Source organism: Engystomops pustulosus, chromosome 11 (genome assembly GCF_040894005.1).
Source record: "Engystomops pustulosus chromosome 11, aEngPut4.maternal, whole genome shotgun sequence".
Lineage (NCBI taxonomy): Eukaryota > Metazoa > Chordata > Amphibia > Anura > Leptodactylidae > Engystomops > Engystomops pustulosus.
Genome location: NC_092421.1, coordinates 33,389,461 through 33,408,487, shown reverse-complemented (window position 1 = coordinate 33,408,487; position 19,027 = coordinate 33,389,461). Strand labels below are relative to the sequence as shown.

The following is a 19,027-nucleotide window of genomic DNA, read 5'->3' as shown; positions in this document are numbered from 1 at the left end:
TATGTGGCAGTCCCAAAAATTTTTCAAACCAGAGGAGCAGGTAGGTGGCCCTCCAGTAAAATGGAATAGATTGAGTGCCTGTATGTGGCAGTCCCAAAAAGTTTTCAAACCAGAGGAGCAGGTAGGTGTCCCTCCAGAAAAATGGAATAGATTGAGTGCCTGTATGTGGCAGTCCCAAAAATGTTTCAAACCAGAGGAGCAGGTAGGTGGCCCTCCAGTAAAATGGAATAGATTGAGTGCCTGTATGTGGCAGTCCCAAAAAGTTTTCAAACCAGAGGAGCAGGTAGGTGTCCCTCCAGAAAAATGGAATAGATTGAGTGCCTGTATGTGGCAGTCCCAAAAATGTTTCAAACCAGAGGAGCAGGTAGGTGGCCCTCCAGTAAAATGGAATAGATTGAGTGCCTGTATGTGGCAGTCCCAAAAAGTTTTCAAACCAGAGGAGCAGGTAGGTGTCCCTCCAGAAAAATGGAATAGATTGAGTGCCTGTATGTGGCAGTCCCAAAAATTTTTCAAACCAGAGGAGCAGGTAGGTGGCCCTCCAGTAAAATGGAATAGATTGAGTGCCTGTATGTGGCAGTCCCAAAAATTTTTTAAAACAGAGGACCGGGTAGGTGGCCCTCCAGAAAAATGGAATAGATTGAGTGCCTGTATGTGGCACTCACAAAAATTGTTTCAAACAGAGGACCGGGTAGGTGGCCCTCCAGAAAAATTAAATGCATAAAGTACTATAGCAAGAGCCAGTGGGCCCTGTCAAAAAATAGCCAGTTTCCTCTGCTTTACTGTACAAAGAGGAGGAGAAGGAGGAAAATGAGGAGGAGGAGGAGTGGATCAATTATTCAGGTTGAGCTTCCTTCACCTGGTGGAGATTGGAAATTCTGAGAAATCCAGCCTTTATTCATTTTAATAAGCGTCAGCCTGTCAGCGCTGTCAGTCGACAAGCGTGTACGCTTATCTGTGATGATGCCACCAGCTGCACTGAAAACCCGCTCGGACAAGACGCTAGCGGCAGGGCAGGCAAGAACCTCCAAGGCGTACAGCGCCAGTTCGTGCCACATGTCCAGCTTTGAAACCCAGTAGTTGTAGGGAGCTGTGTGATCATTTAGGACGATGGTATGGTCAGCTACGTACTCCCTCACCATCTTTCTGTAAAGATCAGCCCTACTCTGCCGAGACTGGGGACAGGTGACAGTGTCTTGCTGGGGTGACATAAAGCTGGCAAAAGCCTTGTAAAGCGTACCCTTGCCAGTGCTGGACAAGCTGCCTGCTCGCCTACTCTCCCTCGCTACTTGTCCCGCAGAACTACGCACTCTGCCGCTAGCGCTGTCAGAAGGGAAATACTGTTTCAGCTTGTGCACCAGGGCCTGCTGGTATTCATGCATTCTCACACTCCTTTCCTCTGCAGGGATGAGAGTGGAAAGATTTTGCTTGTACCGTGGGTCCAGGAGAGTGAACACCCAGTAATCGGTGCTGAAATAAATTCTTTGAACGCGAGGGTCACGGGATAGGCAGCCTAGCATGAAATCTGCCATATGCGCCAGAGTACCAACGCGTAAGAATTCACTCCCCTCACTGGCCTGACTGTCCATTTCCTCCTCCTCCAACTCCTCCAACTCCTCTTCTTCTGCCCATACACGCTGAACAGTGAAGGACTCAACAATGGTCCCCTCTTGTGTCTCGCCAACATTCTCCTCCTCTTCCTCCTCATCCTCCTCCACCTCCACCTCCTCCGATATGCGCTGAGAAACAGACCTGAGGGTGCTTTGGCTATCAACAAGGGAATCTTCTTCCCCCGTCTCTTGTGACGAGCGCAAAGCTTCCGACTTCATGCTGATCAGAGAGTTTTTCAACAGGCCAAGCAGCGGGATGGTGAGGCTGATGATGGCGGCATCGCCACTGACCATCTGTGTTGACTCCTCAAAGTTACTCAGCACCTGACAGATATCAGACATCCACGTCCACTCCTCATTGTAGACTTGAGGAAGCTGACTGACCTGACTACCACTTCTGGTGGAAGTTGACATCTGGCAGTCTACAATCGCTCTGCGCTGCTGGTAAACTCTGGATAACATGGTCAGTGTTGAATTCCACCTCGTGGGCACTTCGCACAACAGTCGGTGAGCGGGCAGTTGGAGGCGGCGCTGCGCTGCCCTGAGAGTGGCAGCATCTGGGCTGGACTTCCTGAAATGCGCACAGATGCGGCGCACCTTCGTGAGCAAATCAGACAGATTGGGGTATGTCTTGAGGAAACGCTGAACTATCAGATTTAACACATGGGCCAGGCATGGCACATGTGTCAGTCTGCCGAGTTGCAGAGCCGCCACCAGGTTACGGCCGTTGTCACACACAACCATGCCTGGCTTCAGGTTCAGCGGTGCCAGCCACAGATCAGTCTGCGCCGTGATGCCCTGTAATAGCTCTTGGGCGGTGTGCCTTTTGTCGCCTAGGCTCAGCAGTTTGAGCACCGCCTGCTGTCGCTTAGGGACGGCACTGCTGCTGTGCCTAGAGCTACCGACTGATGGCGCCGTGCCCACGGATGGTAGTTCGGAGGAGGAGGTGGAGGAGGGGTGGGAGGAGGCATAGTAGGCCTGAAACACCTGGACCGAGGTAAGCCCCGCAATCCTCGGTGTTGGCAGTATATGACCAGCCCCAGGGTCAGACTCGGTCCCAACCTCCACCAAGTTAACCCAATGTGCCGTCAGCGATATATAGTGGCCCTGCCCGGCAGCACTCGTCCACGTGTCCGTGGTCAGGTGGACCTTGTCAGAAACGGCGTTGGTCAGGGCACGGGTGATGTTGTCTGACACGTGCTGGTGCAGGGCTGGGACGGCACATCGGGAAAAGTAGTGGCGGCTGGGGACCGAATACCGAGGGGCGGCCGCCGCCATGAGGTTGCGAAAGGCCTCGGTCTCTACTAGCCTATAGGGCAGCATCTCCAGGCTAAGCAATCTGGAGATGTGCACATTAAGGGCTTGGGCGTGCGGGTGGGTTGCACTATATTTGCGTTTCCGCTCCAGCGTCTGGGGTATGGAGAGCTGAACGCTGGTGGATGCTGTGGAGGATCGTGGAGGCGACGATGGGGTTTTTGTGGCAGGGTCCTGGGCAGGGGGCTGACTATCAGCTGACACAGGGGAAGGAGCAGTGGTGTGCACGGCCGGAGGTGAACGGGCTTGTTGCCACTGAGTGGGGTGTTTAGCATTCATATGCCTGCGCATACTGGTGGTAGTTAAGCTAGTAGTGGTGGAACCCCTGCTGAGCCTGGTTTGGCAAATGTTGCACACCACAGTCCGTCGGTCATCCGGTGTTTCCTTAAAGAACCTCCAGACTTCTGAAGATCTAGCCCTCGCCGCAAGAGCCCTCACCACGGGAGCTTCACTAGTTGACACATTTGGCGCTGATGCACCAGCTCTGGCCCTGCCTCTCCGTCTGGCCCCACCACTGCCTCTTCCAACCTGTTCTGGTCGAGGACTCTCCTCCGTCTCAGAAGCACTGTGTTCACCCGACCTCTCAACCCAGCTTGGGTCTGTCACCTCATCATCCTCCGATCCCTCAGTCTGCTCCCCCCTCGGACTTCCTGCCCTGACAACAACTTCCCCACTGTCTGACAACCGTGTCTCCTCATCGTCGGACACCTCTTTACACACTTCCACTACGTCAAGAAGGTCATCATCACCCACAGACTGTGACTGGTGGAAAACCTGGGCATCGGAAAATTGCTCAGCAGCAACCGGACAAGTGGTTTGTGACTGTGGGAAGGGTCCAGAAAACAGTTCCTCAGAGTATGCCGGTTCAAATGCCAAATTTTCCTGGGAGGGGGCAGACTGGGGGGGAGGAGGCTGAGGTGCAGGAGCTGGAGGAGTGCCGATTTCGGTGACATGGGTGGACTGCGTGGAAGACTGACTGGTGGTGGACAAATTGCTCGAAGCATTGTCAGCAATCCACGACATCACCTGTTCGCACTGTTCTGGCCTCAACAGTGCTCTACCACGAGTCCCAGTAACTTCAGACATGAACCTAGGGAGTGTAGCTCTGCGGCGTTCCCCTGCTCCCTCATCAGCAGGTGGTGTCTCACCCCGCCCAGGACCACGGCCTCTGACCCCTGCAGTAGTTGGACGCCCACGTCCCCGCCCTCGTCCTCTACCCCTAGCCCTCGGGTTAAACATTTTTAAAATGAGAGTTATAACTTTATTTTTTTTTTAACTTTTTTTTGTTTTTTTTTGTGTTTTTTGTTTTTTTTTGTGTTTTTTGTTTTTTTTTGAGTTTTTAAAACCAAACAATGCTATCCTATTGCTATGGCTATTTTCTAGCCAAGTATCAAAGCACACTACTATGCCAGATGAGATGACACTGAGTTAGTGCCTAATTGAAATCCAACCCCTACTAAATTTTCCCACTTCGGTCTTTGCTATGGATATGTGCGTCACTAAGCGCAGAACACAGCGGTCGCAAGTCTCACTACAAATTGCTCAGAATTGGCTAGTACATGCACTGCAGAAAGTACAGCCACCAGCAGATCAACCAGAAATCAAATATATAGAACGCTACTGTAGGCGTAAGTAAGCTCTTTGTATTCTCCTATGGCTATTTTCTAGCCAAGTATCAAAGCACACTACTATGCCAGATGAGATGACACTGAGTTAGTGCCTTATTGAAATCCAACCCCTACTAAATTTTCCCACTTCGGTCTTTGCTATGGATATGTGCGTCACTAAGCGCAGAACACAGCGGTCGCAAGTCTCACTACAAATTGCTCAGAATTGGCTAGTACATGCACTGCAGAAAGTACAGCCACCAGCAGATCAACCAGAAATCAAATATATAGAACGCTACTGTAGGCGTAAGTAAGCTCTTTGTATTCTCCTATGGCTATTTTCTAGCCAAGTATCAAAGCACACTACTATGCCAGATGAGATGACACTGAGTTAGTGCCTAATTGAAATCCAACCCCTACTAAATTTTCCCACTTCGGTCTTTGCTATGGATATGTGCGTCACTAAGCGCAGAACACAGCGGTCGCAAGTCTCACTACAAATTGCTCAGAATTGGCTAGTACATGCACTGCAGAAAGTACAGCCACCAGCAGATCAACCAGAAATCAAATATATAGAACGCTACTGTAGGCGTAAGTAAGCTCTTTGTATTCTCCTATGGCTATTTTCTAGCCAAGTATCAAAGCACACTACTATGCCAGATGAGATGACACTGAGTTAGTGCCTAATTGAAATCCAACCCCTACTAAATTTTCCCACTTCGGTCTTTGCTATGGATATGTGCGTCACTAAGCGCAGAACACAGCGGTCGCAAGTCTCACTACAAATTGCTCAGAATTGGCTAGTACATGCACTGCAGAAAGTACAGCCACCAGCAGATCAACCAGAAATCAAATATATAGAACGCTACTGTAGGCGTAAGTAAGCTCTTTGTATTCTCCTATGGCTATTTTCTAGCCAAGTATCAAAGCACACTACTATGCCAGATGAGATGACACTGAGTTAGTGCCTAATTGAAATCCAACCCCTACTAAATTTTCCCACTTCGGTCTTTGCTATGGATATGTGCGTCACTAAGCGCAGAACACAGCGGTCGCAAGTCTCACTACAAATTGCTCAGAATTGGCTAGTACATGCACTGCAGAAAGTACAGCCACCAGCAGATCAACCAGAAATCAAATATATAGAACGCTACTGTAGGCGTAAGTAAGCTCTTTGTATTCTCCTATGGCTATTTTCTAGCCAAGTATCAAAGCACACTACTATGCCAGATGAGATGACACTGAGTTAGTGCCTAATTGAAATCCAACCCCTACTAAATTTTCCCACTTCGGTCTTTGCTATGGATATGTGCGTCACTAAGCGCAGAACACAGCGGTCGCAAGTCTCACTACAAATTGCTCAGAATTGGCTAGTACATGCACTGCAGAAAGTACAGCCACCAGCAGATCAACCAGAAATCAAATATATAGAACGCTACTGTAGGCGTAAGTAAGCTCTTTGTATTCTCCTATGGCTATTTTCTAGCCAAGTATCAAAGCACACTATTATGCCAGATGAGATGACACTGAGTTAGTGCCTAATTGAAATCCAACCCCTACTAAATTTTCCCACTTCGGTCTTTGCTATGGATATGTGCGTCACTAAGCGCAGAACACAGCGGTCGCAAGTCTCACTACAAATTGCTCAGAATTGGCTAGTACATGCACTGCAGAAAGTACAGCCACCAGCAGATCAACCAGAAATCAAATATATAGAACGCTACTGTAGGCGTAAGTAAGCTCTTTGTATTCTCCTATGGCTATTTTCTAGCCAAGTATCAAAGCACACTACTATGCCAGATGAGATGACACTGAGTTAGTGCCTAATTGAAATCCAACCCCTACTAAATTTTCCCACTTCGGTCTTTGCTATGGATATGTGCGTCACTAAGCGCAGAACACAGCGGTCGCAAGTCTCACTACAAATTGCTCAGAATTGGCTAGTACATGCACTGCAGAAAGTACAGCCACCAGCAGATCAACCAGAAATCAAATATATAGAACGCTACTGTAGGCGTAAGTAAGCTCTTTGTATTCTCCTATGGCTATTTTCTAGCCAAGTATCAAAGCACACTGCTATGCCAGATGAGATGACACTGAGTTAGTGCCTAATTGAAATCCAACCCCTACTAAATTTTCCCACTTCGGTCTTTGCTATGGATATGTGCGTCACTAAGCGCAGAACACAGCGGTCGCAAGTCTCACTACAAATTGCTCAGAATTGGCTAGTACATGCACTGCAGAAAGTACAGCCACCAGCAGATCAACCAGAAATCAAATATATAGAACGCTACTGTAGGCGTAAGTAAGCTCTTTGTATTCTCCTATGGCTATTTTCTAGCCAAGTATCAAAGCACACTGCTATGCCAGATGAGATGACACTGAGTTAGTGCCTAATTGAAATCCAACCCCTACTAAATTTTCCCACTTCGGTCTTTGCTATGGATATGTGTGCCACTAAGAGCTAAACACAACGGTAGCAAGTCCCCCTGCTAATTCCTCACAAAATGGTACTAGATGCAAATTAAAATAAAAAAAGTAGAACGTTATTGTAGCCCTAAGAAGGGCTGTTGGGTTCTTTGAGAATCACTCCTGCCTAACAGTAAGCTAATAGAACACCCTAACGCTTTCCCTGACCAGCAGCAGCTCTCTCCCTAGCGGCATCCAGACACAGAATGATCCGAGCAGCGCGGGCAGCGGCTAGTCTATCCCAGGGTCACCTGATCTGGCCAGCCAACCACTGCTATCGACGTGTAAGGGTACCACGTCATGCTGGGTGGAGTGCAGAGTCTCCTGGCTTGTGATTGGCTCTGTTTCTGGCCGCCAAAAAGCAAAACGGTGGGAGCTGCCATTTTCTCGAGCGGGCGAAGTATTCGTCCGAGCAACGAGCAGTTTCGAGTACCCTAATGCTCGACCGAGCATCAAGCTCGGACGAGCATGTTCGCTCATCTCTACTAATAACCTATTCATGCACACAGCTGTATAAGGTGTCATTTTTTGCGGGACAAGCTGACATTTTCATTTACATCTTCCTAGGGACTGTATAACCTTTTGATCACTTTTTATAATTTTTTTAATATGTTGCAAAGGGCAAACAAAGTCACGCTTTGGAAATTTAGGGACTACTTTCTATTATTGAATAATCGTTTGTTTATTATGATAGATCACGGCTTTTGGAACATGGTGATACCTAACATGTTTATGATTTTGTTTATTTTTTGTTTTTACTGTATTTGCAGACCCCCTAGGGTTCTTTAACGCTAAGGGGTATTATCGTTCCAACTATATGCTGCAATACAGCTGAATTGCAAAATATATAGATTTTCAGATATTCCGGCTATTTCCAATTTGCGCTTCATTAAGCATTAAGATTTTGGCGCACGCGAATAAGATTCTGGCGCATCGGCACTGGCTTTCATGCGACATAAATCGGGGGTGGGGGCGTCGAACTATCCGACTGATTTGGACTAAGAGCGGGATTTTACATTTAAATAGTATCGCAAGTCATGCACTTACATACACCGGGAAGAAGATGGTGAACTCTGGCGGACCTGAGCGGGGAGGGACACATTCAGGATATCGGGTGCACAATGTAAATGAATTGTGGCAGCTGTGCATTCTCGTCGGAAAACACACCTCGGGAAATGCACCGGGACGGGTAAGTAAATGTGCCCTATTGTCGTTATTCAATGATGCCACTGGAAGCAAAAGGCCCATGTGCAACAGGAATTTAAATACTACTGAAGGCTTTGCCGGCATCATTTAACAGGTTAGCACCTACAATCTGTTCCAACATAACACCCTGTGTATATGAACACAGCTTAAAAGAAGTAGTAACAGTGGAATCATCAGCTTTTAGGAATCCACAATCTAGGTTACCACCTGCAACCTCTTAGTGATGTATATGAACCAAGTGTGGTTCATTAAGTGCCCAGCAACTATGGCACTGTTTATAGATGTTTTTCTGTACCAATGTGAGACCACCCTTTTTCCTAGCTTTAGTGTGTGTTCTCACGTTCAGTTTTTCAGATGCAGTTTCCGATGTCCAAATCACGAGTGGACTGAAGAAAAGAGGAGTAGCTGATCTAAACGATATGTCCTCATCCATTACAATCCACATCTGCTTTTGGCTTTGCAAACTGCATCTGAAAAACTGAACGTATGAACGCATCCTGAGGGCGCGTTCACACGTTCCGCTATCGTCGCGTTCGTAACGCGACGATAGCGCACAGTGGGCGGGGCTCGGGCCGATCGCATATGCGTTTCCCGGGAAATGCATGCGATTAATAACCCGATCGCATGCGTTTCTCTGGAAACGCATATGCGATCGCCCCAAACTCCACCCCCTGTGTGCTAGCGGCGCGTTATGAACGCGGCGCTAGCGGAACGTGTGAATGCGCCCTAAGGGAACATTCCCACTAATGTAATGGGGACCAATATGCAGCCACACCATTTGCGGCCGCATATCGGTCCTCATTGACGTCTATGGTTCCTGGTCACGGTGTGGTGAGCACATGTTGTCTCAGCCCATTGTGACCGTTCATGGATAAATATAGGATATGCCCTGTGCTGTTCTATGGAGAGGGCAGCGCTCATCCCTCATCCTCTCCAGCGTGCTGACGTGTGCCGCCCGGCTGTAGGCACACCTTTATGTGAATGTACCCTCATTCTGATCCACAGTACGTACAGAAATTCGAAAGTCAAAATATTTTAGATCTACTGTACAATTCAAGTGATCCTATCATGTGCATTTGATACTCTTTAGGATATGTAAGCAGGCTGTAAGTAAGTGCTGGTGGTACGTACCAAGCAAGACTCCTACTCTAAAGTGGAAAAAAGAGAAAAAAAAAATAACCAAGATTTAACCAAGATTTGCTGGTTGATGAAACTGGATTTTAGGGTCCAGAGTTTAGGTGTAGCTCTGCCATATTACACTCTGGGTTTTAAAGGTCTGACTTGGAGACCAGGTGGGGCACCGTTGTTAATAAAAGGCCAACACCTCTTAAGGGAAAGAACAGTAACTGCATAGTGGTAGAAGTGCTGAGTCTCCTGAGCACTTGGGAAAATGCTCCCAAAAATATGTAATTGTTCCTGGGTCAGCAAAGACCTAACTTTCTGCTGTGTTTAAAAGACTGTCAAGAATTTTCTGTTACTGCTGAGGAAAGCAGATTTTTTTTTACCTTAACTGTAAGATTTGTTTAGACTTTACTGAGCATCTTTCCCACATGACTGCTGCTCACAAAGAGTAGAACATGATGTAAATATAGTATGTTTGATATATGTTAAATATATGTGCATATGAAATAGAGTAAGGCTGCGGTCACACACAGTCTTTTAGTTTTGTTTACAGCATGTGAACATATTATTAAGTTTACAAGATATTTACATAAATACAGTGTTAATATGGTGTTGACACAATGTTAACAGAATGTTATCACATTGTAAACGTAATGAAATTGCTTCAGTAGTACTTCAGTATATAAAGACTAACGATAAAAAAATGGTTTGCACCGTATGTGGGCGCCAAATATATTTACCGTGTTTCCAGAATCTCCTTTCTCACCAGCTTCGCCTTTGTCACCCTAGTTACAATGGATTGACATATCTTGAGTTAGAAATGCATATTAATCATTCGACTTAGAAGAAAATTACTTATACACTGAAGGATATAAGCTGAGGTTACAGTATAGGGGGCCTTGCACAGATTTTGCATTGGGGCTCAGCATCTTTTTGTTATGCATCTTTGTACACAATGCATTATTAATTGTCACAACAATACATAACACAATGGGGCACATTTAATAACAACAGTGCAAACTGTACTAAGTGCATTTTGCCTGTGGAGTGTGCTGGCGGCGCCAGATTCTTCATGAATCTGGCGCCCCGTGCACTGCTCCGACAAAGAGTGCACCACTTATTTTTGGTGCACCTTTAACATGGGACGTCAGCGACACAATTCTGTCTGACTTTGCATGTTAAATCTGGTGCACAGTCAGACTGAGCACCGAAACGCCTTAATTTGTGTCGCATGATGACTAGTGCAAATGTGGCACAGGCACTCTTTAAATACCTGGCCAAGCAGTTTGCACTAAAAATAATGTGAAAGTCGAACAGAAAACTGGCGCAATGTGCCCCAATATTTTTTTTTTAGCAATCATTATTATATTAATTATATTTTTATGAATTTTTTTTAGAAATTAATATAAAAATAGAAATGATAGTACCTCCACACCTTAATTCACAGTTAATCTTCAGGGACTGAGCACAGCTACATACACTTTACACGTACAAGTTTTTATATATTTTTAATTAGCTTGAGGGAAAACTTACTGGAAGTCCTGGAAGCCCAATTTGGCCCATAAGACCTGGAGGTCCTAAAGGTCCTTGGTCACCTTGCTCCCCTTTCTCTCCGTTGGGGCCATCAAGACCCTAAAAATGCAAATATACACAAAACTGAATAAAGTCATTCTTGTAGAGCTGTAAATCACTGATAAGACCACCACAATTACTAGCTGACTAGATGATGAATAGAATAAAATATTAGAAGAGATATTAATGGATAAATATAAAAATTTACTCAATCGTTTTCCAAAAAATACAAAACTAGGCAATTTTGCTTTATTTATAGACACCAGGCACCCCGGCCAGTCACTACGGTCAGAAAACATTGATGTTCTCCAGCAAGAAGTTTGAGTACCATTAGTGGGACCTATTGTGAACCCATTGTTCAGAAAATAATGTTCAATATCATGGCAATATTAGAGTATCTTACGTTTAAGTCTTAGAATAAAAAGCCAATGCTTAATATGCTTAAAAGGTGGCTCAACTACTTACCGGTGAACCTGTTTGTCCTATATCCCCTTTATCTCCTTTTGGCCCTTGTAATCCCCTGGGACCTATGTCACCCTTTGGTCCTTGAAGTCCATCCTGTCCTGGTGGACCAGGAGGTCCTAAATCACCAGGTTTCCCCCGGGGTCCCTAAAATAAATTAAATGCATTACTATTACAGCCAAAAATCTAAATATATACAGAGTCAAATCACATAATATGATTAAATGGATGACCGGATGTGGATTCACCAACCTGTTTGATTTTATTGACTTCAAAAAGGAAGCAGGGGAGAAAACAGTAAAATCACTTCATATCACACCCATGATGGTCTTAGACTATGTTTTTTTTTTATTTTAAGAGGTTAAAAAGATAATCTTAATTGAATCAAAATTAATGCTGTATATATGAGCTTACCTTGTCTCCATCATGGCCAGGAGGACCAGGTAATCCGATTTCACCCTAACAGATAATAATACCAACCATTTAATTATATAGAAATACAAGGCTAAACATATGATGGTTTCGGACTGTAATTCGATAAAACTGATCAAAAGACTGCTCAGCCCTGATTGGCTGAACAGAATTTCCATTTAAAAGAGACCAGGAAGTGGAAATGTCAGGACATGGGTGAATTTAGAAGAAGAAGATACTTACACCACTTCAGTCACCAGGAAATGTTACAACTATCAGGCACCAGGGGTAGTGGACCCACTGGACCACCGTGGAGAATTCAGTAAATTTAGCTTCTTTTAATTTTCTAACCCATGCTGATGTTTTCATAAAACTTTCTTACTTTTTGGACTACTTATTTAACTAAATTGTTGAAATTTGAGGACTAGAAACATGGTATCTACATGGATTCCAATCCAGTTTGGCATGTTTATTGTAGACTGTAAAAAAAAATGGGTATTCGTGGTATATATTTTAAAAACTACTATTTGCCTGCAAAAAAAACACATTTCTTGTGGATTCTTTTTCTCTTTCAATTACCTTTTGACCTGGTAAGCCTGGCAAGCCTGGAGGTCCTGGAGGACCCTGAAATCAAGGAAAAGAAAAGATAAAGATCATTAGAAAGTATGCTTTATGAAATTCAATACAATAGATCAAATTGACAACATACTAAGCTATTTCTAAGGAAACTACATACCGTATTTGAAGTCAAAAAATGAAATGGTGGAAATAATTTAGATGTAGTGAAAAAATTACATAGATATCTCATCACCCACCTGTAGTGCTTCACTGAGGTTACTATTATATTCTACTAGGCTGGATTTCCCAGGTTCTCCCTTAGGACCCTGTAAACATAATAGTTGTTCATTAATATAAACTTGTGATATAGAGAAGGACATATAGAACCCATTTTCGTTATAATCGACTATAGGAGGGACTTTAAATGGGCTATCTGACATGACAAAATGTTTCACATTGTGTCAAAACCAATTCCGAATTGTATAATAAATTCTGGACCATTTTTTTTAGACCTCAGGCCCAGACAAAGGCTTGGAAGCCGAAGCGCCTGTTTGGGTGTTGTTATATGTCTATAATTTAAGTGATACCAAAATGATAAAACTAAAATTTGAATTTTATATAGGAACTTAGTGCCAGTTGTAATGTCCTTTACATATAGAATGCATATTCAAGTAATACAGCTTACTCACTCGCGATCCAGAGGGGCCGGGTTCACCCTTAACTCCTGAAGATCCCTGTAATCGAATGAAAAATGGAAGAGTTCACTTGTAGCCAAATATTCTTGTCCTTCCAAAATTTAGATGTTCTGCCTCCATCTCTAGTATCTTTTCAGTCCTGAAAACAAGACTGATCTTTAACAAGTGTGGACACGTACCTTTTCACCCGGCTGGCCTGGAATTCCTGGTTGGCCAATTGCACCAGCTTCTCCCTGGAAAAATTTATATAACACCAAATTAAGAAGAACTAATGTTACAAGAACAAGACATTCCCAATAATGGGTGTGATGAGCTGGCAGAGGAGAAATTCATTGTTTGTCAGCACCTCAAATAACATTGTCAGTTCCAAACAGGGCAATGTGTTGGTGAACAATGTAAACTGTAACGGAAGACATGATTTATTCATCTGCATGCAACATCCATGACTACTAAGGTAAATTCTGCCAGTAAGCACGAAATGGCAACAACGCAGTCAGTGATTGGCTACAGCAAAGAGCAACTGGGCTAGGACATCACTGTTCTGTATAAGGGGGAGTAGACCAGTAGAAGATCATTAGTAGACTAGAGAGTCAACAAGTGGAGAGGGATCTCAATTTTTTCATTTTTATGCAAACGGCTTCAAACTTTTTCAATTTTTTTAACTGAAAAATCTATTTTAGTTCTTTCGTAAAAATAAGTACGGTATGCCACTTTTAAAAACCAATGAAATATTACCTTCAATAATAACTTTTCTTTCATACCATATAATATAAATTTAATACAAATAAAAATTCATTCCAGAGGGAAAAAAAGCTATAAATTCCTTAAAACGTGGCCCCGAAACGTAAAATGTACAATTATCTGCTCTCGTTCTTTGGCTTATTCAAACCTTTTGTGCCACAGCAGAAATGATAAAAAAGAAAAGATTGCCTCCTTCTTTTACAAAAACCCACTTTGTCATATTCCAACCTTCAAAGAAAACTTTCAGACCTGTCTATCACACATGTTCTCCTACTTTACTCTGCTTCTTTGTGTTCACTTTAACAAGATCCTCCAAATCTGATATCAAAAGGATTTTTATCAGTTAGATGATGTTTTACTCCACAGAGTGAATTTTAATCATGTTCATGGAAACTCTTCCTCTCTGATCTAAAGTGAAATGTGAATCACTTATCAGACGAATTATCCAACGACAGGGATCAGCAGTCAGAGTCATCTTGTCCCATTGGGGTCTGCAGGACACTACCCTCCCACACTGAAGTATCCAGAAAAAAAAAAAATCGGTAAATAAGTATGACTTAGTACACTTGTACAGGCAGCCGATTAGATGCAGGCAGTCCCCGGGTTATGTACAGGATAGGTTCGTTAGGTTTGTTCTTAAGTTGAATTTGTATATTTTATCATTGTAACTCCAGACAAATTTTTAGTATCTGTGACAATTGGATTTTAAAAATGTTGGTTTGTCATAAGAACCAGGATTAACACTAAAGCTTCATTGCAGACACCTTTAATAACTGTTATAGCTGTTTATTGTAGCCTCGGTCTAAAGTACAGTAAATTACCAATTACCAGAGGTCCGTTTGTAACTAGGGGTCGTCTTTAAGTTGGGTGTTTTTAAGTAGGGGACCGCCTGTACTATATTTTGATGATTTTTAAGCTCCATGATAGTTTTCTTAAATTATAATATTTTGAACCCAGGCCACTATTGTCTGACAGTATACGACAGGAATAAAAAGAAAGAAGTCTAAAAGGGTAAGTTATGAAGAAAAACTCATGCATGCACCGACAAAACTAAATTCTGCTTTATCCATGGTTTCATGCTGGAGTCTAATGATAACCTAATTCAGTATATCTTTCAGCTCCTATGTCTAGAGGGACCACATGACCAATTTCATGACCTCTCCACAGCAACCTAACAGTTTTACTGGCCAATGAAAGGGGTTATTCATAACCATATTAATTAGAATCAGCTTCAAATACTGGAACATTAAGAAGAAGAACAATTATAAAATTCAGGAACTTGGGAAGGCTGGGTGCCCTGGCTGCCGTATGTAAACACATTACTTCCACATACACAGGAGGTCTAATCAACCTGAGCTGGATGACTCATACACAGCAGCTGGGGGGGGTGCAGAGATTGATTACTTCTGCCTGTCAGGGACAAAGCAGTGAATACAGTGTTCTCGGCTAATGCTGGGCAGAACAAGGCTGGAGCAGTGCATAATTAGGGTGAGGAGAAGCACTGGGGCAGCCACAAGAGCAACAGAACATCATTATCATAATTTTATGATTGTTTTTTGAGCAAAAGTTCAGGGATTAAACAAGATATGTTTCTGCTACAGAATTTTCAAGGTATGTTCGATTCATAATGTTTGAATACAAATGGTAGCTTTTGTTTAAAGGGGTTTTCAGCTATCTAAAAAACAACATTTTTCAAAACTGCTTAGGCTAAGTTCACACTATGTTTTTTGTTTACGCTGAGCATATACATTGGGAAAGCAACCATCGAATATGCTGAGCGAATACATTAAAAATAGTGGCAGGCGGAGGCATAGAACATCTGGCTATTATACGTCCTGTTCGTCAAAAAATGCAGGATGGAAAAGAAGTTGCAAGCTGCGCCTTTATATACTGCAGAATCCCGCTGTGCAACGTATGTGCCCAAATTAGGACAGTGATATCACTGGGGGAACACCCCTTTCATCCCAGCAGCCCACATTCAGGGATACAGTGGGATATGTCTGTGTCATATGTTGTAAGGATATGTCGGAATCCTCCCGGTGTGTCCTTACAACGTGTGGCAAATAACCTGGTGTGAACCCACCAATAGAATGCTAGGAAATAATCTTAACAATCCGTTTCTAGTTCCATTTCGATGCTCATCACACCAGGTTCCAGACAGTTTCTGTATCTTAGCCTCCAACATTGACATGTGATCATTGCAGCCAATCAATGGCTATCAACACCACTGAGGTCAATTTTATGGCCAGTGATTGGCTGTCAATATGTCATAGCTGAGGGTCAGAATACAGAGACTAGAATGGCCTGGAGAACAATTGAAATGGGCATAGCAGGAATAAGTAAAGTATTTATTGCTTTATTATTTTCTATCTGAACACCCCCTTTAAAATAAGATAAACGTAATATACTTGCTTTACAGAAGACCAAAATATGCAAAAAAATTCAATATGGATACATGCAGCGGAAAGGGTGTGGATGTTTGTCAGGAGAGGGGCTCAGGGAACATGGATAAGAGGTAAAAATAAGGACGTGAACACAATTTTTTTTTTTGTGGGGGGCTTTCGCTGACCCAAACCAGAAGTTATTCAAGAGGTTAGACTTGAAATATTTTATCCTTTCATAATAATGACCAATGTGTTAAAATGGACAAAATCTGCATGTTGTGTCCCCCACAGATACAAACCTTTGGTCCTGGAGGTCCTGGCAGTCCTGGATTACCAGGTTCTCCTTTAATTCCACTGAGTGCATTGCCAATGTCTCCTTTATCACCCTATATATAAATATTAAACAAGAAATATGCATCATTTTATCCACAAATTATGTATTCCATCAAACTTTTACATTTTTCATATGTAGGAAGCATACAGTTATAAAGGTAGTCAGGGGTTAGCAAATGAAAAGAAAATAGCTTCTATCCCCCCCCCCCCCCTGTTATTTTTAAGTGTTGTAGCCCATGCTGTACTCTACTTCCAGCATCTGCCATGACAGGAAATAGCCAGGAATGCCCTATCGGCTAACCAATGGCTAAGGTGGATCAGGGCAGAGGCTATTTCCTGCTGTGTCGGTAGAAATGCAGGAAGCACAGCAACACAAGCACATCAGCTGCTTATAATAAATACACCTTTATATAGCACCATCATATTCATCATTGCTTCATGGTGTACACATACAAATAGAATAAAACATTACTGAGCAATAACATCATTAAATGAAACAAGGGCCCTATGCTGATTCTATTGAATGGGAGCCCTTTCCGTGGGCACGCAGGCTGTTGGCCCAGCTCAGAGTTCACCAGACAGGAATCAAGACATCCCAGACAGCCCAGGACATGCCATGCTCAGTTCTAATTTAAAGCAACACATCCTCGGCTGCCTGGGACTGCAGGAAGAGTGAGATGGTTTGAGACATTAACATTGGAGTTATTGGAGATCATGCTCCGGGCCCCACAATTTTTCCTGTTAAAGGACCCATGTAGGGAAACTGCAATGATAATCCAAATTGAAATTGAAAATTCCTTCTTTCAATGGTATCTGTGTCCTCAGGATGGCGATATCTTTTAAATCTGGGAGCGATAAGTTACTTCTTAAATTGCCACATTGGCACTTTCTTTTAAATAAGTAGGTTTTGGGTTGCAGTTTGGGCTTTCGGTCTCTAAAAGGTTCACCAACACTGCTCTAGAACATAAGATGATAGTAGAAATGTATATACATGTATACAATTGTAAATATTCCTCCAACCAGAGGTGAGGACTGACATGTGGTGACCTCTGATAAGCATTTCCAGTACTCTGCTGTCCTAAGGCCATCCCAGAAGCTGAATCATAGCAGATTTCTTACTACATCCTTGTTAGTGTTACACTAGTGTCTCGCTCTTCTGCTGAATTCTATGCTGTGCTTTATTGACTGGACTCCTGGCACTCTGCAACCCTATTTCTGAACCACCAAGGGTTAAGGCTTGCACACCTTAAGAGCCCTGCCTTTCTCACCTAGAGCATTCTGAGTTACAGCTTGTGTGCACCATTGTCCCTTGCTGGTCAAACTGTTTGTCTGCTGGCTTTCTGTCAATGCTTTTTCTGTTCTTCTGGTTTATTGATATCGGCTACGTTCCAGACTATTCTCCTGATTATTTGATTTTGTATGTTCCTTGTTATCTTGTTGTGATCCGGATTGTTGACCTCACCTTATGTTATTTGTTTATCTATCTTGTTGCGTGTTTACACTTTGGCGCAGGGTGGGAATGTCGCCAAGTTACTGGCCACTTTCTAGGGTGGACTTGATAACTATGCAGGGACAGTTTGGAGGGCAAAGAATTGGGGCTCACTGTTCTTGTCCATGTCCTGCCCTAAAAGTCAATTTATACTAATAAAACAATGTGTAGTTTTAAATTCTAAAATCGGTATTGCAGGATATTTTTTATTGATCACTTAAGTATTCCATGGCAAGAATAATTCCATACCGTTTTTTAGATCTTATATTTCTCATTGGAACTATCATTTTTCTACATGACCCCCACTGCACCTTTCCCCTAATTCACTGCGCTTCATAAGAAGAAAAGCTGCTGTGATTTTCCTGCCGTTCACTTTATTCATCAAGTATCATCCTTGAAATCTAAGAACAAAGTATTTTATCACACAGAGAAAATGACATAACTCAGCGCTAAAAATATCCTAATGGACATCCGTCTTCACCCAGCACTCAGTGGAAATTTGCCCTCTAGCTTCGGGAAGGCTTCCTTTAACTTTGTTAAAACCACATTGACTTTTTGTTACGCTGAAATAATGAATACGCGGCTATATCCTTTACTGCAAAGGTTGTAATTCCAAAATGTGGAGGATTTAGCAAAAGTCAGTGATAATAGTCGTAGGTGGTCAAGGACACAATGCTAGAATACTGAAGAACAAAAAAGGTCAATCAGGTTGTATAGCAGATGTTCTGTGTAGATATTTAAAGCAAATTCTGCCTCATAATATCAGCTAAGCACAGCTTTTCTGGTTCAAATCAAGCATGAAGAGCTTTATAGGGGATTAAGAAATATTTATGTTACCTTTACTCCTGAAGCTCCGGGTTCACCCTAAAAGGATGCATAGTTTAGTTACATTGTGATATGTGGGAAGTGCAGTAAGTGACATTCAATACTTATTTTATCACTCCATACATTATTCATTGACATTTATACATTAATTCTTGAATTTACTTTACTAAAGCAATCCAATGATAGAGCTATTACTAAAACCATCACAAGCTTGCAAAAGATATAAAACCTC

General features: G+C 43.0%; 1 protein-coding gene across 15 annotated transcripts in view; it reads right to left on the bottom strand.

Moving 5' to 3' along the window:
* LOC140106274 (uncharacterized) overlaps nucleotides 1-19,027 on the bottom strand; it is a 203,231-nt gene that overhangs the window by 37,108 nt on the left and 147,096 nt on the right. For all 15 annotated transcript variants that reach the window (XM_072130613.1, XM_072130619.1, XM_072130614.1 and 12 more), the window contains 10 exons: nucleotides 18,808-18,834; nucleotides 16,448-16,534; nucleotides 13,203-13,256; nucleotides 13,018-13,062; nucleotides 12,586-12,654; nucleotides 12,350-12,394; nucleotides 11,774-11,818; nucleotides 11,363-11,506; nucleotides 10,859-10,957; nucleotides 10,066-10,110 (listed from right to left, as the gene is read on the bottom strand). In XM_072130613.1, coding sequence (XP_071986714.1) covers nucleotides 10,066-10,110; nucleotides 10,859-10,957; nucleotides 11,363-11,506; nucleotides 11,774-11,818; nucleotides 12,350-12,394; nucleotides 12,586-12,654; nucleotides 13,018-13,062; nucleotides 13,203-13,256; nucleotides 16,448-16,534; nucleotides 18,808-18,834 — 660 coding nt within the window. The remainder of the gene's footprint in view (nucleotides 1-10,065; nucleotides 10,111-10,858; nucleotides 10,958-11,362; nucleotides 11,507-11,773; nucleotides 11,819-12,349; nucleotides 12,395-12,585; nucleotides 12,655-13,017; nucleotides 13,063-13,202; nucleotides 13,257-16,447; nucleotides 16,535-18,807; nucleotides 18,835-19,027) is intronic.